Source organism: Falco rusticolus, chromosome 1, assembly GCF_015220075.1.
Source record: "Falco rusticolus isolate bFalRus1 chromosome 1, bFalRus1.pri, whole genome shotgun sequence".
NCBI classification, from domain to species: Eukaryota; Metazoa; Chordata; class Aves; order Falconiformes; family Falconidae; genus Falco; species Falco rusticolus.
The window spans coordinates 32,037,816-32,059,714 of NC_051187.1; the positions used below are offsets into that span (position 1 = coordinate 32,037,816).

At 59.6% G+C, this 21,899-nt stretch overlaps 3 protein-coding genes across 20 annotated transcripts in view; 2 read left to right on the top strand and 1 right to left on the bottom strand.

Annotated features, from left to right (window-relative positions):
- The window catches only part of CUX2 (cut like homeobox 2), a 69,163-nt gene extending 62,759 nt beyond the window's left edge, over positions 1 to 6,404 (top strand). For 14 of the 15 annotated variants that reach the window (XM_037375575.1, XM_037375578.1, XM_037375579.1 and 11 more), the window contains 5 exons: positions 346 to 505; positions 1,105 to 1,374; positions 1,614 to 1,802; positions 1,910 to 2,183; positions 3,760 to 6,404. In XM_037375575.1, the coding sequence (XP_037231472.1) occupies positions 346 to 505; positions 1,105 to 1,374; positions 1,614 to 1,802; positions 1,910 to 2,183; positions 3,760 to 4,423 (1,557 nt within the window). In that variant the 3' untranslated portion in view covers positions 4,424 to 6,404. Of the gene's footprint in view, positions 1 to 345; positions 506 to 1,104; positions 1,375 to 1,613; positions 1,803 to 1,909; positions 2,184 to 3,759 lie in introns of those variants that run through there. The other variant, XR_005102311.1, reaches the window with a different exon arrangement.
- Positions 6,405 to 7,925: 1,521 nt separating this feature from the next.
- Positions 7,926 to 10,826, bottom strand: PHETA1 (PH domain containing endocytic trafficking adaptor 1). The gene is made up of 3 exons (XM_037375580.1): positions 10,801 to 10,826; positions 10,299 to 10,471; positions 7,926 to 9,815 (listed from the first exon to the last, which is right to left on the bottom strand). Exon 3 carries the CDS (start codon positions 9,802 to 9,804, stop codon positions 9,025 to 9,027), a length of 780 nt encoding a protein of 259 aa, XP_037231477.1. The 5' UTR covers positions 9,805 to 9,815; positions 10,299 to 10,471; positions 10,801 to 10,826; the 3' UTR covers positions 7,926 to 9,024.
- A 3,844-nt stretch (positions 10,827 to 14,670) lies between these two features.
- Positions 14,671 to 21,899, top strand: part of SH2B3 (SH2B adaptor protein 3) — a 43,891-nt gene continuing 36,662 nt past the window's right edge. Inside the window, exon 1 of one of the 4 annotated variants that reach the window (XM_037375609.1) lies at positions 14,671 to 14,748. The gene's annotated coding sequence lies outside the window, so the exon portion shown is untranslated. Of the gene's footprint in view, positions 14,749 to 16,316; positions 16,551 to 17,972; positions 18,134 to 21,899 lie in introns of those variants that run through there. The other 3 variants (XM_037375606.1, XM_037375613.1, XM_037375607.1) reach the window with 3 other exon arrangements.

Sequence of the window (21,899 nt, forward strand, 5' to 3'; positions counted from 1 at the left end):
TTCCCCGTGGAGGATGCCAAGTCCTCAGGGTCTGACCCAACCCCGGTTGGTCTCCCAATGACCACCACTGGGTTAATGGCACTTCCCACCAAGAACACCCTGTCCCCAGTGCAGAGCCCTGTGGGGACCATCCTCCCAGCCCACTGGGTATCCCAGAGGGACCCACCAGAGTCACAGTACCCATGGCTGGGGCCAGGGGGTCTGGACATACCATGGGGCCACGAGCATGGCAGTGGGTGGCAGCCTGCTTCCCCTCCCTTGAAATGGGGACGGAGGGCAGGCAGCAGCCCAGCACAGAGGGCAACATGCCCTGGCCCCAGCGGGTGACACCTACATGGTGCATAGGTGCTGGGGCTGTCCCAGGGCAGCGTGAGCGACATGCTGTCGCGGCCCAAGCCGTGGAGCAAGCTGACGCAGAAGGGTCGGGAGCCTTTCATCCGTATGCAGCTCTGGCTGACCGACCAGCTGGGCCAAGGCATCAGCCAGCAGCCAACACCCTCCCAGGGTAAGTTCCGCTGCCGTCCCCGTGGTCCCCATGTGCCATCAGTGCCCCCGGTGCTTCTGCATCCATCCCCCACATCCCAGTGCAGGGCGAGTTTCTCCTGCTTCCCACCCCAGCGCCGGGAAGATCTGCCCATGCCACCGCCAGCACCCCAACCCGCACCCCAATCCTGGGAAGCCCCTTTCATCCCCCTCTGATCCATCCAACTCATTTTGAACCCCCTTAGTTGGTCACTGTGGCAATTTAGGGCTGTTACACAGATCCTCAAATATTTTGTCAGAAATGGGTTTTGAAAGTCATCTATTTTTTTTTTTTTTAAAAAAAAAAAAAGGAAAACCACAGCAGAGTCTTTGGCTTTGTGCCTGGCATAAAGTAGTAGCTGGGTTTTTTATATTAGTGATGTTTTCTCTCTTTAATTATTCCACTGGCACCTCCCATGTTGCTGTAGCCACCAGAGAGAGTTGGCTGGCATCCCCCCTCTCCAGAGGGCAGAGCGGCAGGCATCCCCGAGATAACCTTCCTGCGCCTGCCAGCTCCCTGCTGTTGTCCCCTCCCGCCATCCCTGCCGTCCCCGCTGACCCCTCTGCCCCGGTGTCGCGCAGCCAGCCCGGTGGAGCCCCAGCCGTCCCCCTCGCCGCCCCCCAGCCCTGCCGAGCATGAGAAGGGCTGCCAGGAGCCCCTCACCCTGGCCTTGGAGAGCAGCAAGGAAAACCAGCAGCCCGAGAGCCGGTCGACGCCTGCGATGGGTGGGAAGACGTACCCCAACAGCCAGGGACCTGTGGGCATCCAGGAGATCGTTGCCATGTCCCCCGAGCTGGACACCTACTCCATCACCAAGAAGGTCAAGGAGGTCTTGACAGACAACAATTTAGGTGCGGACCCTGTCTCCGCCTGGGTTTTCGTGAGCTGCTGGTGAGGCTCCATAGATGCATCACCCCAGTTCCCATAGCCGCAGACTCGCCTTGGTTCACTGCGGGTGCCTGGGGGGCGATCCCAAGATGCTGGGGAGGATGCTGGCCGGGAAACAGGGTGTACCCACTCTGCAGAGGGACTGTAGCGCCTGCCTCGCTGCTCTGCCCCACTCTAACCACCTCTGCTTCTCCTCCGCCAGGCCAGCGGCTGTTCGGGGAGAGCATCCTGGGCCTGACGCAGGGCTCGGTGTCCGATCTCCTCTCCAGGCCCAAGCCGTGGCACAAGCTGAGCCTGAAGGGGAGGGAGCCCTTCGTCCGCATGCAGCTCTGGCTCAACGACCCCCACAACGTGGAGAAGCTGCGTGACATGAAGAAGCTGGAGAAGAAAGGTGAGGGTCAGGGCGATGCAGCCCCACCGGGGTGGGCGTGCTGGCCGAGGGGGGTGCTCCTTGGGCTGGGGGGCGAGCGGCGCGCAGCTGGGTCTCCTCTCCTGCAGCCTACCTGAAACGTCGGTACGGGCTGATGAGCACCGGCTCGGACAGCGAATCCCCCAGCGCCCGCTCCGAGTGTGCCAGCCCCAGCCTGCAGCCGCAGGACCTCAGCCTCCTCCAGATTAAGAAGCCACGGGTGGTGCTGGCCCCAGAGGAGAAGGAAGCCCTGAAGAAAGCCTACCAGCTGGAGCCCTACCCCTCCCAGCAGACCATTGAACTGCTCTCCTTCCAGCTCAACCTTAAGACCAACACCGTCATCAACTGGTTCCACAACTACAGGTACGGATGCTCCTGGGTTTCGGACCTCTGGTGGTGCTGTGCCACCAAGGTGGTGTCACTGTTCCTCTTCATGCTCTCCCAGCCCCTCTTTGTCTAGATGGAGAGGTGCAGACCCACATGTGGTCACTGGAGGTCCTCGGGTGCAGAACTGGGGGGGATTGCAAGAGGGATGTAGAGGTCCTGGAGCATGTCCAGAGGAGGGCAGCAAAGCTGGTGGGGGGGGCTGGAGCACAAGGCTGATGGGGAGCAGCTGAGGGCACTGGGGGTGTTCAGCCTGGAGAAAGGAGGCTCGGGGAGGACCTTCTCGCTCTCTACAACTACCTGAAAGAGGCTGCAGGCAGGTGGGCACAGTCTCCCAAGTAACAAGCAACAAGATGAGAGGAAACAGCCTCAAGTTGTGCTGGGGAAGGTTTAGATTGGAGAAAATTAGGAAAAATTTCGTCACTGAAAAGGTGGTCAAGCATCAGAACTGGCTGCCCTGGGAGGTGGTGGAGCCACCGTCCCTGAGAGTTCAAAAACATATAGGTGCAGTGCTCAGGGACATGGTTTAGTGATGGACTTGGCAGTGCTGGATTAACGGTTGGATCAGATCTTAAAGGTCTTTTCCAACCTAAATGATTCTGCGCTTCTATGCAGCCAAAACACTGCATGTGCTTTGGCTGGCAGCTGGTCAGGAGGTGTTGACCACCTTGACCAAGTAACGCAGAGCATCTAAAGAGGTTTCCATGCTCATGTCCACCTGCTCACTGGTGCAGGACACCACTCGCCACCCAGCAGGAGCTCTATGATGGGTGGAGAAAGGCCTTATGGAGGCTTCTGAAGCACAGCATCCATCCCCACAGCAGCCTGACCCCAGGGAGCAGCACAGGCTTCATCCTCAGGCAGCATTGCAGGTGAACGCATGGCTCCTGAACCCTCCCCAGAGCCACACCAAGAGCTGCCTGCTCTGAGTCAACAGCCCAGGGGATGGGCTGTGCCCCCTCCCCTATATAAACCAGTATTAAAAGACATGTAAGTGCTTGTGTCGAGGCTGCAGAGCCTCCAGCTGCCTCCAGGTCCCCCTGGGCAGCGTGAAGTAGATGGTCAATATTTATGGGAGCTGGATGAAGTTACTTGTGTGAAGCCATCGTGTGGGGAGTGCAGGGGAGAGCTTGAAAAGTCAGGCTTTTTGGTGAAGCATTGACTAATGGGGGTTTGAAACCTACGACCTTTCCCCTTGCATGGTTCTAGGAAAGCCCCTCCTGCTCTTGGTAAACACAAATGCCCGAAAATAAACCTTTGAAAAATTTTGTATATTAAATAACAACAACCACAACAACAAAGGTAGTGGAAAACACTTGCAAAACTGGCTCCGTTTGGCTGGAAACAGCCCAAGGTGTTGCAAAATCCGTTCCCCGTGCTCAAGCAGCAGTTTTTCCTCCAAAAAAATGTTTTGAAGGCTGTCAAAGTGGGGTTTTACGTCTCAGGCAATGTCATCACATTTTTCTGGCTGAAGATGCTTGTCCAAGACATGTGGTGCCCGCAACACGGGGCGATGGGTGATGGTCACCAACCCTTTGTGGTTGTGTCCCGGCAGGTCACGGATGCGCCGGGAGATGCTGGTGGAGGGCACGCAGGACAATGACACAGACCCAGAGCAGAGTGGTGGGGCAGCCGTCCCCGGGCGCCGGGCCCCCCACAGCCCCGATTCAGACACCGAGGACCGTAAACCTGTGTTTGGGGGGGGCGAGCACCCCTGTGCCGCGGTGCCCGTGAAGGTGAAGGAGGAGCAGGGGGAGGCAGGTGGCTGGGGCCGCCGGCGGGACTCACGCAGCCCAGCCGGGGCGGCCGAGGGGACCGGACCTCCCCAGGAGGAGCGGGGGGCAGCCCCCCATGCAGCTGCCCCCAGCGCCGGCAGCCTTCCGCGGCGGGGCGGCCGTGCTGGTGCTGCCGCCGGAGGACCCGCACCACCACCGCCACCGCACCCCGACAGCTCCCAGTCCTCTGCGGGCTCATCCCGTTGCAGTTTGGAGGTCTCCCCAACATCGCCCTCAGCAGCATCCTCGCCTGGTCTCACCGGCTCGGCCTCACCGGGGCCATCCTCTGCCGGGCCGGTCTCACCGGCACTGCCGCCAGCCCCCGGCCCCCGGCTCAGCACCAGCGTCCAGCGGCGCCATGAGAAGATGGCCAACCTCAACAACATCATCCACCGCCTGGAGCGGGCTGCCAACCGTGAGGAGGCCCTTGAGTGGGAGTTCTGAGCCCCCCTGCCGCCCTAAATATATATATATATATACACCCCCACATATATATATATATTTTGTTAAATGCAGCACGCACCAAGAGGTGACATGTGGCCAGCGCCACGGAGGGGAGCGCCCATGGAAAGGGGGGGCCCCCACTACAATGCCGCCCCCCTCCCCGGCTTTGTTTTAAATGTGAAAAACTGGGAACAATTTTAGAAAAGAAAAGAAAAAAAGAAAAAAAAAACCAAACAAAAAATATTTATAGACCTCTTTTAGATATTTTAATAAAAGGATACTTTGGAATTTATTAACAGCTTAAGCTGCTTTGATATTAAAGATAGCTATAAAATCAGGATGATGTAGCAGTCGTGTCATTAAATGTACACTGAAGTCTTGTAGTTTGCCACTGGATGAGATTAAAAACAAACAAGAAAAAAAAAACAAACCACAGAAAGACTTACTGAGCAAAGCCATCAAGAAGCACTATGAGACTGACCAAATTTAATAAACTTTTGCCGAGCAGTTTCCACCTCTGTCTGTAAGACACTGCATCGCTTCTGCCCCAGCCAGAGACTGCGTCATAGTCCCTGAAGACTCTAAAGCAAAAACCCTGATGCCATCGAGTATGTATTTAGTTCTGGTGGTTTATGTTTTTTGAAAACCTTTGTAACACAGAATGTCCCGTGCGGTTGTATATGTTGTAGAAATGTCTGCAATAGCCTTCTGGAACAAGATGTAGCATGGTCCGAACGCCGTCCTTCGCGCTTCCTCCAGCCAGTGACCAGTGGCAGCCCTGATACGGCACAGCACGGCTCCTGCCAGCTCCCCGGGAAGAGAACAAAATAAGGCAAAAGCTATGCAAGCAACCTGTGCTTGTGATTTTGGGAGCGAGGTGGGAAGAGGTACCCACATGTGATGCTCGGGGATGGCTCTGGCTCGCTGGGGATGGACATCTATGAGATCCCGGTTCCCCACGTTCTGCCATCGTTTGGGAAAGAAAAAGAGATGAAGCCTTGGAGCTTTGCCCCTGGGGCACCAGTGCTTGGGGACGAGCATCCAAAAAATCATGAGCTGCCTACTCACAGGGGGCCAAACCCTGCTCGGGGCTGCTCCCAGCATCACAGCCAGCTCTTGCGGCTGAAGCACTTTTCCCTAGGGAGAGTGCCCGGGCAGGATGAGCATCCCCTCATTGCAGCCATGTCCTCAGACAGGGGCTGCCGCTGAAGCCAGGATGAGCCCCAGGGTGTTGTGACAGGCTCCTGCCTGAACTGGGCAAGCTCAAACCTGAATTGGGCAAAGTACCATCAAGCTTTGGCTTTGCAGGGCTGACCCTGCGCAGGAGCTCAGCAGTGGCACCATCCTGGCGTGTTCCCCGCCGCCTCCCTGCCCCCAGCACTGCCAGCTAGCTTCTGCTAATGAAATGCCTTTAAAAGATGGGGGGTGGCCAGTGCTGGGCTGGTCTGCCCTGTTCCCTGCCCGCATAGCATCAGCCATCACCCACCAAGGCCACCACCGCTGGGAGGGCTCCCCCGCCAGGCTTCGAGGCTATGCATTGACTAATTTTCCACTGTATACATTTTTATCAGAATAGAAGGTATTTTTATATTTGGGTGGTAGTCGATGAGCGATGCTAAAAGTGGCTCTTGTGAAGGCACAGCTCTGCTTGCCCGCCTGCCCTGCCCCAGCAAGCCCCAGCTTGCCCGCGGCCGCTCTTCCCTTGCCACCGCGCTGCAGAAGGTCGAGGCGCGACCATTGACTGCTCGTCTCCGTCATGTGCTAGCAGGAGCTTTAGTGGAACGGGATTTGAGGAAGCACTTAGGATAGTCTTGAAGACGGCAATCCTGTTGTATTAAAGCTAGCGGGACATACCAATCACGTTTTTGTTAGGCTCATGTACTGTACTTCAAAAGTTTCTATGAGATCGATGAACTTTGTTTAACAATTTTGGAAGGAACAAGTTCTGTAAAGAGCCACTAAATACAGAAGTTGGATACGACTCTGGCCCTGGGGTGTGTTTTGTCTGGAGGCGGCTGGCATGGGAGCTCCTCAGCTTCGCGCAGCGCCTGGGTTGATGTTGGCTCCCTTGGAAGTCGCAGCCTTGCTTTGGGTTCGTGAGCTCTCACTGCCATAAATTATCTCCTGGTGGTTGGGGGGGGGACGGGGGAGAGAAGGGGTGTTCAATGGGGCTAGTCCAGCTCAGGGTATGATCCTGCCCTGTGGAAGTCCTGTGCTCATCCCTGCTGCAGGTTTGCTCCTGCCCCCAGGGTAGCTCAGCATCCTCCAGCATGAGGTTCGGTTCAGTATTGCGGGATGGAGCCACACCCCAGCACTTCTTCAGAACTGGCCATCGCCAGGCAAGCTTGCAGCTTCTGACACGAGGCAGGGCTGTTTGCATTTGATGAATTAATAAATCCATATGTTGCGTATCTGTTTAAGCTTGTTTGTCAGCTAACATGTTGGGAAGGATTTATTTTTAATGAATATCTGAATGTCTGGAGAAGCTGGGCTGGCTGCCATGGAAACCAGCATCTTCCTCTGCAGCCGACTGATGGGGTCACGTTAACCATCTGGATGCTGCGGGTGTAGCTGCGCCTGTCCTCGGTACCGCTCCAAATGCTGAAATACGTAGCAGGGTGCCATGCCTGGCTGGGAGCAGGGCTCCATGTTCTGCAGTGCTCTCAGCAAGCAAGTGACCCCAGCTGGCTTCATGCCTCAGTTTCCCTAAGAGGCGTTCCCCCCCTCCCAACCTGCTGCAGAACCCCACTTCAGCAAGAAACTGGGGTGTTCATGCAGGTGGGGTGTTGCGGGCAGGCACATGGGGTCATGTTGGCCATCTCCTCAAGGGCAGGTTTCCCGATCCCTGCACAGCACCGACACCTGCCCTGGCAAGAGGATAGATATTTTGTCCCTGGCTAAGACCTCTTGGCAGAGGTCTGGGGATGTCCCACCAAGAGCACAGGGCCACCTCGCCATGGGCACCCAAACCTGGTTGGCATCACGCAGTGCAGCCTGTAACCTGGGGTTTGGAGGGGTGGTTGTAACATCCCATTAAGGCTGTAATGCACCAGCAAGTCATGCTGGGGCACCCAGTACTATTTCCACCAGTGAAACTGCTGGAGGGTTTTGCTCCCAGTCTCCCAGCTCTTTTCCAATGCCCAAACCCCATGTCAGTCACCTGTGCCTGGCTGCTTAAGCCATCAGGGAGGGCAGAACTGTGCTGTCCCTGCCGTGGGACCACCCTGGCACTGAATCGTGATATTCTCAGGGTGGCACCAACTCATCCCACCCCTTCCTTTCCACCCATCCCACCCATCCCTGTGGGCAGATGTGGGGCTCCAGGCCACTGCAAATCCCTGGCACTGGCCGTGTCCCACTCGGTGGGGACAGAAAGGGAATGAAATTGTATAGTTAATTCCTACCTGGGCCCCCCTCCCCAGGGGCTTAAAGGTGCAAACAAGAACCAGGGCCAGAAGGGAATTTCTGAAACAACTTTTATTGTAACAAACAAAATCTGGTGCCTGTCCCAAGGGGTCAAAGGGAACCAGAGCCACCCAGCCCAAGCCTGTGGTGCCCTGTCTGCTCCCCCCAGACCTATGGTAGGTCATCCCACCTCCAGGCCAGCAGCTTTAGTGTTGATATAAACCACTGGGGGAAGAGAAGCACCGGTATGAGACACCAGCTTCACTCTGGTTTAGCACATGAATCATTCGACACGCTCCGCTGCTGACACATATGTTCCTGCTCACCACCGCAAGCGATGCTTCCCCTTCACAAGCCAGCCTGGGGATGATGCTCTGACTTGAAATATCCACCCGGCGAGGCAGTGCCTGCAGTTTCTGTGTTCTCCTTGCATCTGTCCCCTCCATGGTTTCACTGGCTGGGCTGCAAGCAGCCATCACCCTATGCAGAACACCCAGGGCTGGGTATCACCAGCTCCCCAGGCAGCTGGGACATGCCGTGCTGCTGCCATTAAGGAAGGACTGCGCTCACTGATATTTTCATTTGCAAACCACATCCTGCTGGAGCAGAGGGATCTGGTGGAGCTCAGCTGACCTCAGCCAATCACTTGTGTTGGGCAGGGAGGGGAAGGCAGTAGCAGGCTCCCCGGCTGTGAAAAACGGTGCAGAGGCTCAGGTGGGTGACATGCCATCAAAATCCTCCTCCAAAAGCATTGCTGGTGCATGATCCTGCTGCAAGAGCATCAAGAGGCCCTACCAGACCCAGTGCAGTGGCTGATTCTCAGGAGGCATCAGCCAGCAAGTGGTTTGTAGCTTGCTTGCGCTGGATGGGCCACCCCGCACCGAGGCATGGCCAGTGGCATGCACCCCTGCAAGATGCCTGAGATCACGAGATGCCTGAGAGCTGGCAGCCCCAGCAGCCCTGGGATTTCATGGCTGGCTGGTGGCACGCTGAGCCCAGCTGCCACCAGTGCCAGGCTGGCATTTCACCATCACAGAGCACACTGGTGTCCCTCAGTGCTGGGCCCTCTGTGGCACCATCAGCAGGTGTCCATCACAGCCATGGACAAGGCTGCACATCCCAGAGTGAGGAGAGGACTGAGGCAGCACCAAGGATGATCATCGGGTCCTGGAAGGTCCCCAGGGCTCAGCCACCTCTCAGGGCCGGGGGCCACGCCGCCTCTCCAGCCAGTCCTGCCGCAGCTGGGCCACCTCCCGGCCATACTGCTCATGGAGTTGGCAGAAGGTGGACAGGCTTTCCGCTGCGGCCACTCTGGCACTGCCTGCCTCACTGCTTGATGCCCGCCTGCGCGGTGGCAGCGGTGGTGGCCGCAGGTTCCCCTCGCTATCGTGCCTGGTGCAGCCAGAGGCACCGGGCAGCCGGTCCGCTCCCGGCACATTGTTCCACACTGCGCAGCCATTCTCCTTTGGCAGGACAGTGGGCAGAGCCGGCAACCGCTCTGGGGACCGCTCCAGCCCCATGGGCTTCGGCTTCCAGGAGCCGGGCAAGCCCTGGCAGCCACTGCAGCCACCAGCTGGTCCCCAGCGCATCTCCTCCAGCTGCTTCTCCAGTGCCCGCACCACCAGGCGCATGTAGTCAAAGCTGGCTCGTGAGAGCGACTTCACCCACGACTCCATGGCAGCCTGGCTCTCTGCTGCCAGCACGTAGGTGCGGGACTTGGCACCGCCAAAGCGGATAGCAAAGGAGAACTCCTCGGCTGAATCACAGAGCTCCACGGTGCAACCCTCCAACACGATGACTCCCAGTGGCTCCCGGCTCTCCCGCTCCTCAAAGTAGAAGAGCATGTTGCCCTTGAGCACAAACCAGCGGCGATGGTATGCCGTGTGCCGCTCGCCGCGCTTGTAGAGGAAGCCAGTGTTGTCTGCTGGGGAGTCACAGGTGGCATAAAAGGCCAGGCTCCGCTCATTCAGCTTCATGGCTCTGCACCCTGTGGGGACAGAGGGTGCTCAGCCGCCTGCCCACACACAGAGTCGGGCGCACCTTTAATTGCAGAGCAATAAGCCGCCAGCTTTTTGTTCTCAGTGGCACCAGCCCTGGCGCCCAGGAAATGGAGCCAGCAAATAAACAGCCCGGTAAGAGCCGGGATAACCCTGCTCCCAGCCAAGGTGCTGCATCCAGCAAGTGCTGGGTGGGTCGGGGCTCCCTGGGGAGGGTTTTCCCACGGAGGAGTCCCCGGCTGGGCTCGTCCCTGTGCCCCATGTCACCTGGTGCAGGTGACCTTACCACCAGCGCCGTGTTTGCCATGTCAGGGCACTCCTCCCCGCAGCACGCAGGGAGGGTTTATGGCCTGCACCGCAGATCCAGCGCTGCTCCAGAGAGCCATGGCCATGGACCCTGTCCCCCAGGGAAGGCCACCTCTCCCTTGTCCCATAATCACAGGTGGCCTCGCCGTGCCAGGCTTTCCACCTACCTGGATCCTGCCTCTAGCTCCGGTCTCTGGCAGCCACCGGCATCAGCAATGGGTGGGGAGCGGTGGGAGCGCTGGGTCCAGGGTCGGCCAGTGCGAGGGGACCGTGGGGGCTGGCACCCCAGTGCCCACCCTGCGGCCACGAAACGCCTGTGGGTGTCGCGGGTCACCGTAGCCTGATGAGCACAAGGCGGACATGCACCAGGATCATTATTTTCCTATGAAGCCACCACGCAGGGTTCAGGGGGATGAGATGGGGGGTCTCGGGGGGCCGGGGGCAGCGGGGACCCTTGCCCGCAGGCAGCTTGGGGTCCTCTTTGGGATCCCCAGATTCTCGGGGACTATGGGGAGTGGGGGACCGCCCTCCCCCGGTACCGGCAGCCCCGCTCCCGGTCGCTCTCGCCCGCTCAGCCCCGCTCCGCTGCGCCCCCAGCCCCGGCCCCTCCCCGCTCCCGGACCCGCTCCCGGACCCGCTCCCGGACCCGCTCCACTCCCACACGGCCACCTTTGTCCTCGGCTCCCCGCCGCCCCGGCTCGGCTCGGCCCGGCCCCGGCGGGCGGAGCGCCGCTCCCGCCCGCCTCCGCCGCCACCGCCCCTCACCGCGGCTCGGGGCAGCTGGGGGCTGACACCGCGCCGGGGATCGGCCCCGGGGCTGGGGGGGCTGGCCCCGGGGCTGGGAGTCTTGGCCCCGGTACTGGGGGGGGTCCTGGCCCCGGGGCTGGGGGGTCCTGGCCCGGGTGCGGGAGGTCCTGGCCTCGAGGCTGGGGGGTCCTGGCCCCGGTTCTGGGGGGTCCTGGCTCGGCCCAAAGCCCTCAGCGTGTCATAGCTCTGGGCACCGGGGCTGAGCTCCAGGCACTGGTGGAGAGATGTGGGAACATGGATCCACATGGGGATATGCATGGCCATGGATGTAGGCATGGGTGTACACATGAATGTATGCAGGGATGTGCATAGGGATGTAGGCATGGATGTGTGCAGGAATGTATGCAGGGATGTACACATGGATGTAGGTATGGATGTGCACTTGGATGTATGCATGCAGGGATGTGCACATGTGGGGATGTGCACATGTGCGCATGGGTGGGAAACCTGAGAGCTTGGTGCTGAAGGTAGCTGCACAGCATTGCTGGAGATGAAGGTGACAGGGCAGAGATTGGCCTTGCATGGGTGGGAGATGCTGCAAGGGACCAAGCTGCAAGTCCTGGCTGCTCTCCCGAGCTTTCAGCCATACCCTTGGGCCAAAGCAGACAGGGACGAGGGTCTCTGCCTTAGTGCAGAGGGAAAGAAGAAACTGAGGCAGGAGCTGAAAGGCCTGGATGGGCATCTGGGGGAAGGTGACAACTGGCACAAGGAGCTAGAAAGCAAGGGGTGACGAGCCATTAGCTGGGTGCTGGAGCTGCCAGGCATTGTGCAACTGTGTGGGCAGAGACCGTGGCCCCCTCACTCGCTCCTGACAGCAAACACTGCATGGCACTCAAGCTGCTGATGCGCTTTTGGCCGGGTGGCCAGCGCTTGCCCCATCCAGGCCAGGGGTGAATAGGTCCAGCAGAGCTGAGCACGGGGGCCTGGGCTGGCTTTCCCGCTGCCGGTACCCACATCCCAGGGCAACCATAAACCTTTTGGCTGGGGGAAGCCTCCAGGCTGACTTCTGCTCTTGGTTGGCCTTCCACCCTGAAAGTGTCACCAGCCTGAGGACCACCTTGGCAACGTTGCTGTCCTTACCATGTCCCAGCAAACACCAGCGTCAAGGATTCGCTCTCCTTATCGCTGTCCCTTTCCTCCAGTTTCTTCGTTCCCCTGCTGGGCTGCATGGCAGTGTATACATTTTAGCAGACAAGGTGTTGGCGCTCATTTTGCAGGCCCCCAGCTAAGAAATCCTGCCGTCTGTGACCTCTGCCACAACCACTGCTGCCCACAGGTCGTGGTCCCCACTGCTCCCCACCGTAGATGCCTCCACCACCCTACACGGCTGCTCGGGGCTTTGCAATCTTCTGCTTGTGGCAGTAGTTTTCAGTTCACTGAGGGTTTTCCCCCCTATCACCTGCAGACTTTCTCTTTCAGACTACAAAAAGGGTTTTAAACTAGCACTAAAACCATCGGGGCTTTATCTTCCCTCCTGAGCAGAGCGGCCCTGTTCAAGGCCACCATGGAAAAGTCTTGGGTCTCCCTGCACCGCTTATCTCCCTGCCTTGCTGAGAGGTGCCTTTTCACACGGCAAGATTAGGAAGGGGAAGGACCGTGGGGAGAAGCAATATCTTTATTAGACCAGCTGGGGTAATTGAAAAAGGGAAGCCCACACTCCAGCTCTGCCTGTCTTTGCTGGGACTCCAAAACCTCGACTGCTTCTTGCAGCCCCATCAGCCGGTTTAGCACGGCGGCCGCTTCCCAGGGAGCCCTTTGGAAGCTGCTTTGGAGAGCCGCCCCAAATCCTCAAAAAACACCGCAAAATTCCCCCCTGGGTTTTTGCTTCCCGTTGGGTCTCCCTTGGGACAATCGCGTGTTGCTGCACTGGCTCCACACTTCCCCTTCTGAGTGGCTCCGTGATATTTTCCCTGTTGTTCCCCCAGTAGCCCCCCAGCAAGGAGCCCAGAGTCTGTGCCTCAGTTTCCCCTGCCAGATCTTGCTGGGAAAGGTAAGAAAATGAATTCCCGTGCTGAGTTTGCCTGACAGCAGGGAAAACGGAGACAAAAAGGGTCTGAAAGGAGGTGAGGGGCTGCCGGGTGCCTTTCTGGACGCGGGCTGCCTTGGGCCTGTGCTTCCTGCTGCTCCCATGACTGGTGAATTGGCTGGTGTGGTTACACAGCGGCGGGTGCTTGATGGCTCAGCGAGGTGAGATGGGGAGCTCTGAGTCACCCAGCTCGGTTGGGGGCCTCCTGGAAACCTCGGGGTGCTGGGTGGGTACAGAGGGGCTGCTGGATGGGGGATGAAACATGGATGCACATGGATGAGAAGGGGTGCGGGTGTCCGTTGTCTGATGGCCCCAGTGGGCCCCAGGGCCCCCAAATGGCCGCGGAAGCTGTGCCCCGGGGTTCAAGGTGAGCAAGCTGTGACCGTCTGGGAAACCGCCGTGTGGGACACTCCGCGGTGCGATGCGGGGTGCGGGCAGCCCGCTCCCGCTCCGAGCCCACGTCCTCCGCGGATCCCCCGCCTTGGCAGCCCCCTGCCCCCCGCCAGGGTGGAGGGTGGGCAGGGCAGGGGGCACATCCGGGCGGGCCGGGGGCGCAGGCGTGGGCGGGGGGCGCAGGCGGCGGGCGGGGGGCGCAGGCGGCGTGCAGCGCGGCGGCTGCCCGGGAGGGGGCGGCTGGAGCCCAGCGACGGCTGCGGGCAGCCAGCCGCGGCGCACCCCACCATCACCACCCTGCCCACCACCACCACCCAGCCCGCCACCTAGCCCACCGCTCTGCCCACCACCCAACCCATCACCACCCAGCCCATTATCACCCGCTCCATCACTCCCCTGCCCACCATCACCCAGCCCACTACCACCCCCTCCACCACCACCCCGCCCACCACCACCCTACCCACCACCACCCAGCCCAGCACCCAGCCCACCACTCTGCTCGCCACCCAACCCACCACCACCTTGGCCATCATCACCCCCTAGCCCACCATCACCCATCACCCAACCCACAACCCAGCCCACTAGCACCCCCTCTATCACCACCCAGCCCACCACTACCCTGCCCACCAACACCCAGCCCAGCACCCAGCCCACCAACACCCAGCCCTCTCAAGGGGTGCATGAAAACCAGGCTGAGATTTGGGGGGGCATTGCCAGCTGAGAGCAGGCCCCCATAGACAAGAATTTCCAGATTTCATCCCCCAGACCCTCTTCGGGAAGGGGGGACAACGACCCTCATCTCACAGTGGGATGACAGATGTCACCTGCAGCCGATCACATCCCACTCAGGGGTGGGACAATGCAGATGTGCAGCTTCCAAAACCACCACACACACCCTGAAAATGAAGTGGGCCAGAGTGCGGGAGTTAGGGAGAAAACTGGGAAGGACACTTGGAAGCTGGTTAAGGCTTTTACGAAGAAGAAAGCCGCAATGGTTAAAAGCTGAGCCCAGTGCAGAGCGGAAGGGAAGCGGTGGCATGTGTGTGTGTGCATGTACAAGGGCATCTGTGCCGCTCTGCATAAACAAACAGAAAAAGCAGAAGTCAGTGGTAGTGAATTAGCAGTTAGAGACTGTAGAAAATTCATACAGGAAGCAAAACAAAAGAGAAATCTCAGGCCACGGGGACTGAGAGGGCGCTTTTGAAATAGATGGAGCTCATAAAGCAAAGTGTGCAATAGCTGCGAGCTGGGACAGCCACCCGTGAGAAGGAGGGCAGGCACCAGGCTCTGCCGACTGCTCAATCTCACTCCAAAAAAAAAAAAAAAAAAAGGGCAGAAGGTGCAATTATGCATAAAGCAACGGCAGAAGGAATTAAAAAGCAGCTTTTAAGGTAAGATTTTATCATGTCACCCACTCCCAGCGACTTCCCTGTGGGATTTGGGGAGGGCTAGTTGGATGCAGAGTCATCTGGATCCCTGAAGCAGATGATGCCCAAGGGGAACATGGGGTTATAGCTTCAAATCTGGTCTGGGGGGTTGGTGGGGCTGGAGGGGGGTAGCAGGTCTGTGTTCACACCAGCAGCACCCCAGGGCCGTGGTCAGGGCCAGTCCCCGAGCCCAGCACCAGTGGGGGGTTCCCATTTCAGTCTTTTCCTCATCAAAAGGAGATGGATTGGGATTGGGAATGGATGGGGTGAGCAACTGGGGTGTATTTCTAAGTGTCACCGAGGATGGAGCCTGCTGGTGGTGGCACACAGATGCTGGTTCACAAACAGCTCAGTGTGCCTCAGCCCAGTCTCCAAGGGCAAAATCCTGCAGGTTCCACCTTCCCAACACCCACAAATCGGTTGTGTGGTGTCTGTAAATGCCTGGGTTTCCCCGGCTTGGTGTGCTGGGTGAATGCCAGCCCCTGGGCTGGGCTGCTATGCTGTGGCTCTTGCGTGCCCGGTGTGAGCAGTGCCTGCGGGGCTGTCTGTGGAGCAAGGAGACCCCCTCTGTCACTGGCACTGCTGCTGCCTGGGGGGGGTGAGGTCCCAGAGGAGCTCGCAGGACAACCAGTGACAAGGGTGGGAGATGTCAATGGGCCAGACGTGACGGTACAGACCACAAATCAGCCCTTTCCTGGAAAAAGGTGCAGCAAAAGTTTATTGTCTTCCCATTTCCCATGGCTCACAGGGTGGGTGTCTGCAGCTCTGCTGTGCTGCCCCTGGGACGGGATGGCACTGGGGGGGCAGCAGGATGGCCGAGCCTGGCCCGGGTACACCCACCCCAGTCCCCAGCCCTGCTTGGGACCAGGAGGACACTGTGACCACTCTGTCACGGCTGAAGCCCTCACCCACGGTGCAGGACAACTGTGGGCCCAGTGGCCTGATCCACTCCTGCGGGGTGCGGAAAGTGCCCTGCGGTGCCTTTTGCAGCCCAATAATTTCCTCGACTGAAAGGCAGAGGAAAATGATGAGAAATGGGGTTTCAGATGTGTCTCGCCCACTGCTGCCACCACAGAGGTCCCCTGGGTTCCAGCCCGTGGAGCCGTGGGAGGATGCGGCCCGGCAGGAACAGGAAAGCGGGGTGTTTTCCTGCACACACCCCTCCTGAGCCCCCAAACCACCCCATGCTCCGGCTCCCTCCCGACCCCCGGGGGACTGGGACCGGGGATGGGGGAAAGAAAAGAGGGGGACCGAGCAAAAAATTGTGAAAGTCATAAAACCTAAAAAATAATTTAAAAAATAATTAAATAAAAATTAAATAAAACCCACGCCCCCCACGAGCGCAGCCGGGCTGTTTATGCCGCTGCCTCCGCGGGCGCGGATGCGATAAGATAAAGGCACCGTCGGGGAGGGGCGGCGCGGAGCGGTGCGCACCCGCGGAGCTGCCGGCGGGCCCCGGGCGGACGGACAGGCAGACCGACGGACGGGCGGCACGGCCCCTCCGCCCCGCCCCCGCGCAGCCTCCGCCCTCGGCCGCGCCGCTCCGCTTTACATAACCCGCCCGGGGCCGGGGTCCGCGCCCCGCGCCGCCGCGGCTCCGCTCGGCGGAAATGCGGAGCCGCCTGTCCCGGTTTCCTGCCTGAGCCGTGCCGTGCCGTACCAAGCCGTCCCGTCCGCCCCGTCCCGTCCGCCCCGTCCGTCCCGTCCCCGGGCGCTCCGCCGCGCACCACCATGGGCGAGCGGCAGCCGGACGCCTTCTCCTGCAGGTAACCGCGGGCGCGCAGCGGGACCGGGCCGGGCCGTGTCGGGCTGTGCCTCTCAAAGCGAAAGCGGCGGGGACCGGCCGGGCGGGAGGAGGCAGCGGCGGCCACTCTCCGGTCGCAGCCCCCGGAGCTCCCTCGGGAGCCAACCCGCTGCCCCCGCCGACCCCAGCGCTGCGGCTCCGGGAGCGTGATCCCCCTCCTCTGCCAGCCCCGAGCCCTTGGACCTCTCCCATGCTCCCCGCCCCGCACCCCTTTTTGTGGGGGACCACTCTTATCCCGCCCCCCTCCCTCCGGCTCCCCCTTCCCGGGGGCTACGCTCACCCGTGGCGGTCCCGTCCTCCCAGCACCTGGCTCCCCCGTGGGCACTCCCTATCCAAGGGATCCTGTTCCCCTGCGGGTGCCCCCAATCCTGGGGACCCCCATCTTGCTAGCACCCCTTTACCCCAGAGTATCCCCCTCTTCTGGGATCCCTGCCCCCCTCAAGGTCCCCCGTTTCCCTGTCCCTGGAACAAGGGTCCTCTGCACACTCTCCCCTGCCTGCCCCCAGACCCCTATGGCTGCTGCCATGGAGGCAGCCCCTCTTGGAGGGTGCAGGACCCCGTGGGGTGATGCCTGCCTGCCCCAGCTGCCGTTGTGGGGTGCTGCCCTGCCCGTGCCCCATTCTCCTCTGTCCCCGTGCCCGCTGCAAGCGCCGAGCGGAGGTACCAGCCAGAGCCTGACAAGCAGCTCCTCTGGCTTTCTGCTCCCTGCAGACTTTGTTGGCTTGCGAGCGCTGCCTGGCTTGGCAGGCACGGGGGCTCGGAGCACGAGGCCGATGCACCGGCAGACAGCATCCCAGTGGCCTCCCCGTGCCCTGCCAGCGTGCCCAATCCTGCTCGTGCCAAGCCCCAGCGGAGTCACCCACAGAGAGCCCAGACCTGCTGGCTCTGACAGCGGCAATAACATGGTCATTGCTGCCCGGGCTGGGATTTACTGTCAAGGAAACAGGGACGAGTTGTCAAGCTGCGATTTCGATATTGTTGTTGCAAATTGCTTCAAGATGTGGAGTTGTGGGCTGGTGGCCTGGGGACTTTTTGGATTGCTGCATTTAGGTAGGAAAAGCAGCCGGAGGAAGAGGTGGCCGGCACGGGGAGCTGGCGCTGCCTGCTCTCGCATGTCTCCAGCTGCCGTCGGGCTTTGCTGGCAGGCTGTAGGAGTGGAGTCTAAAGGCCTGTGAAATTGCTGGCAGGTTTCACTTTGACTTCTTTGGGACTAGATCAACGCCTGGGATTTCTTTTCAACTTGCTTTTTGGGCAGGAGAGCCTTGTCCCTGTGCATTCTCCCTGGCTGCAATATTGCTTTTATTTTCTCTTCTGCCTTTATGTATTTATTGCCTCTGAAAAGATCTGTTTTGGTTTCACCAGAGCCCGCAGGGCAGTGGGTCTGCCAGCACCGTAAATCGCACCGGAGGGATTGGGGTGCAAATGCCGGTGGCTTTTGAGGGGTCTTACATCCTGCTCACCCAGGGCAAACCCTCCCCACCCACACATCGTGGGGCTGCTGGGGTCTGACAGGCACAGCGAAGACGTCAGGACAAATCCCAGCGGGTGAGACGAAGTGAAAGTGCAAGAGCTTGGTGCTGGCGGGGGTTTGCGGTACCTCAGCGCTGCCGCAGCTGGGTGAGGAGGAAGGGCTGAATCCAGCCCTGGGGGGCCTTGCTGTGGTGGGGAGGGAGAGCCAGGTTGGCGGCGAGCTGGGCTGCTGGCTGCTCCCCCTTGTCCCCGTGGGCGAAGCCGGGGACCCCCAGCCGGCTGCTCCCCCGGGAGCGCTGCCTGCGCCCTGTTTCTCCCACGCCTACACCACAGCGATTCATTTCATGCAACAAAACAAACCCTGTTGAAAGAGGCCACCCCACTGCCAGGCTTTTCCCCGCAGGCAATGGGTGTAGGAGAGCATGATGGTGTAAACCAGGGTGCAGGGTGCCAGATGCCACGGTGATGGGTGCCGGGGTGAACGGGAGCAGGCAAAGGGTTTCTGGGGAGTTGAGCTGGCCACAGTGGCTTGTCCTGGTGAGCTTCTGCAGGCCAAGAGAGCGTGGAGCTTGTGTTTGGCCTGAGATGGGTTTGGGTTGGGCTGTCTCCATCCCATCTGTCCCAGCGGAGTGATCAGGGGAAGCCATACGGGTGGATTTCCCCTGGATTTCAAGTGCTGTAACATCACCCACGTCCCCAGAGGTCTGCGCCACTGCTCAGCCCACGCAGAGCTGTAGGTTAAGGCCAGCTTTGGCCTTTCGTATAGCAAGCTGTGTAGTGCCAGGAGGTCAAATGAGAGGGGGGTGCATGTCCTGTGAGAAAGCAGGTATAGGAGAGCAAAATCAGCCTCTCCAAACCTCCCAGCTTTTAACGTGATTTCCTGAGAAAACAACCTGTGTGGTCGTGCGGTGCTGGGGGTCTCTCCAACCTGCTGCGCTGTTCCTTCTTCATTTGTTGGTTTGGCTCAGCCAAAGCAGAGAGAGGGAAGCTCCTGAGACACCCTGGGGTCCTCTAGCTTGTGTGGAAACAGCTGTTGAGTTGCAGGGAGTGATGGTGCTGTGCCGTCATCCTCTATGAGACTCCAGAGAATCCACACCACTGTGGGGGGCTGCTCCACTCAGTGAGGAGAGCAGGACAGTGCCGGGCAGTTTCTGCTGTGGGTTGTGCTAGCCTGAAGCACAGATGGCCTTGGCTGTTTTATAGTGGCGCTGTAAATATGCGGGTGCTGTTTTGGAGGGGTGTGTGTGTGTAATAGGGGCCCTGTCACCCTCCTTGCCACCCATGGGGTCCCCATGCTGCTCTGGGTATGTGGGCTGGGGCTTTCTGTTCTGCTTGGGAGGGGGGGCAGGCACGGAAATCAGCAATATTTACCCCATTGGTGAAAGCAGGCTGCTGGAAGGGAGAAGAGGCTGGGCTGAAGGGCAGCAATAAAACTTCATGGGACTTCCCATGAGTGTGGAGTCAGAACTGCTTTCTGTAGCCACAGGCAGGGGATGTGCCACGAATACGTCATGTTGTGACCCAGCTCAGAGGAGGGTGAAATTGGGGTTCTCCCATCTGCCCCCCCACCTTATCCCACACTGGGAGGCTGCAGCCAGACCCTTTCTCTCCTCTCCCCCTGCTCAGCCTTGCTGAGCGGCTGCATCTCTGTGCCTACCCCCGAAATGGCCGCACTGCCCTGCTTGTCCCCCTCTGCACTCTCAATCCAGGGTTACATCCAGCTGGTCCTCCAGCGTCGGCTGCCCCACTTCCTGAGGGACTGGGATGCTGAGAGGGGCTGCACCACCACCACCCTGGGGGTACACTCCACATCACCCATCCCTTGCAATCCCACTCCCGGTGGGCTGGATACCCGGGGACTTGTGTCCCCCTGAGCCTCCCTGGGGACCTGGATCCCCCCAAACCCCCTACACCGGATGCTCTCCCATTGAAAAGTGCTGTTCATTGTAACCCAGCCTTTTATAGCTGCCTCGCGAGAGGGCTGTGGGGCCGTGCCAAGAAAGGCTGCTGCCGGCTCAGAATAGCTCTTTTCATGGAGGACATCCTGGGAAGGAACAATGTTCCCGCTCTTGGGATTGTGGGAACTTTGTATTTCTGCCACTCGGGAAGCGGGGAGCTGCAGGGCCAGCAAGGGCGTCTCCCAGACCCTCACTTTGCTCCCTCCTGAAAATAGTCCTCGGGGTGAATTTTGAACAGCCCAGTGCTTATAAAAGGGAGCTGAAAACACCGCCAGCTGCTTTTCCTCCAGTTGGGGAACAGTTGTTTCTGGGAGAGTGGCATATAAATCAAATTTCCTATTTACGTTGCTGGCATGCATTTTCCTGGCGTGGAGAGTGGCGGTGAGGAGTTGGGGCCGGTTTCATTTTCGGATCGTGGCGTGCTGGCTGTGCTGCACATGCTCCGGGGCTGCCTGTGTGCGCACGCGAGTGGGGCTCGCTCAGCTTGGGGCATGGCAGCGTGGTCTCTGCTCCGTAACATTTCCCTTGGAGGCTGGATTTGCAGTGCTGGGTGCTGGAGGGTGCCCTTCTCGTGCAGCTGCAGCCCCCTGCATGGCTGGCTGGGGGTGGGCTGGATCCTGCAGCCCCTCCATGGTGAGGCCAGCCGGCTGGCTCCCAACTGCTCATCCTTCAGGAGTTGGTGGCAGAGCCGCGGCGCTGGCTCCCAGCATTGCCCTGGTGCTGCTCGGTGCTGCCAGCTCCTCTGGCTGCAGTTAAACAACAAATGCATTTACTGGGATTTTTACTACCGTGAAGGCACAAATAACCCACTGCCAGATCCAACCCCTGGGTTACCGTCCCGGCTGGTGCCAGCATCCTCTGCCGCAGCGATGCTCACCAGGTTGGGCAAGAGTTTAATGAAATCTCCCGGGGGCGGCTGGGCTGCAGGGCTGGATCCTGCGCAAGCTGGGGCTCACTGTCCCAGCCCACATCAAAGCCAACCCGTGGCCGGTCTGTCCCGTCCCGCTCTTCCTCAAGCTCCTGGCCTAGCACCCCAAAACAACCCCAGCACCCAAAACCAGCCCCAAGATGGGGTAGGCTGGGTGACGTAGGGCTCTTCCAGCAGCTGGGGGGGTTGCTAGCCCCCTGCATACCAGCCAGCCCATGGTGTGTCCAAGGGTGGGTTGGATTCTCCATTCAGTGCAAATTAAAGCAATTAGCTGTTGCGACAAGTCCTTCAGCTCAGTGCTGACCTGCAGGATGGCTGGAAGCTCCATGTAGGAACATACAGGGTGTAAGGGATGCAGATGTAAATTCTCCCTTAAAGCCACTGGCTGCTGAATTGTGGCATCATGGAGCACAATGGGCTGGAGCAGGGAGAAGCCCACCCAGCAGCGGGCACTCTCATCCCTGTGGCATATTCCTGCAGAAACCTGGGGCTGGGTGGAGGAGCGGGATGCTGCTGTGGTAGCTCAAGCATAGATTCATCCAGGATAGCTGTTTCCACGTGGGAAGTGTGCCGGGCAGGAGCAGGGAGGATGGCATTGCAGTTTGTGCTGGTGCTGGCAGAAGGAAGTGCTGGGGGTGTATTTCCCATCGTTGCGCCGTTTGGAAAAACCAAGTTGCTACTGGAGATGGCCTTCGGCTGCTTCCCGCCACGTGGTGCAGGCAAAGCACAGCTTTTCCCGAACTGCAAACATCTCCCGAAGCCAGCATGGAGCCAGTCTGAAAACCTGGAAGATGAATTCCCTGTCCTGGGAATCTCCCACCTGCCTGAGGAGCCATCCGCATGGATGCCCTGCTTCCTTCTGCATTTTGGGGGAGCATCCCGCCAAGCGTGCCGGCAGTGTCGGTGGCCATGGTGGCAATTCCTGGGTGTCGGGAGGAAGCGGGAGCACAGCCGG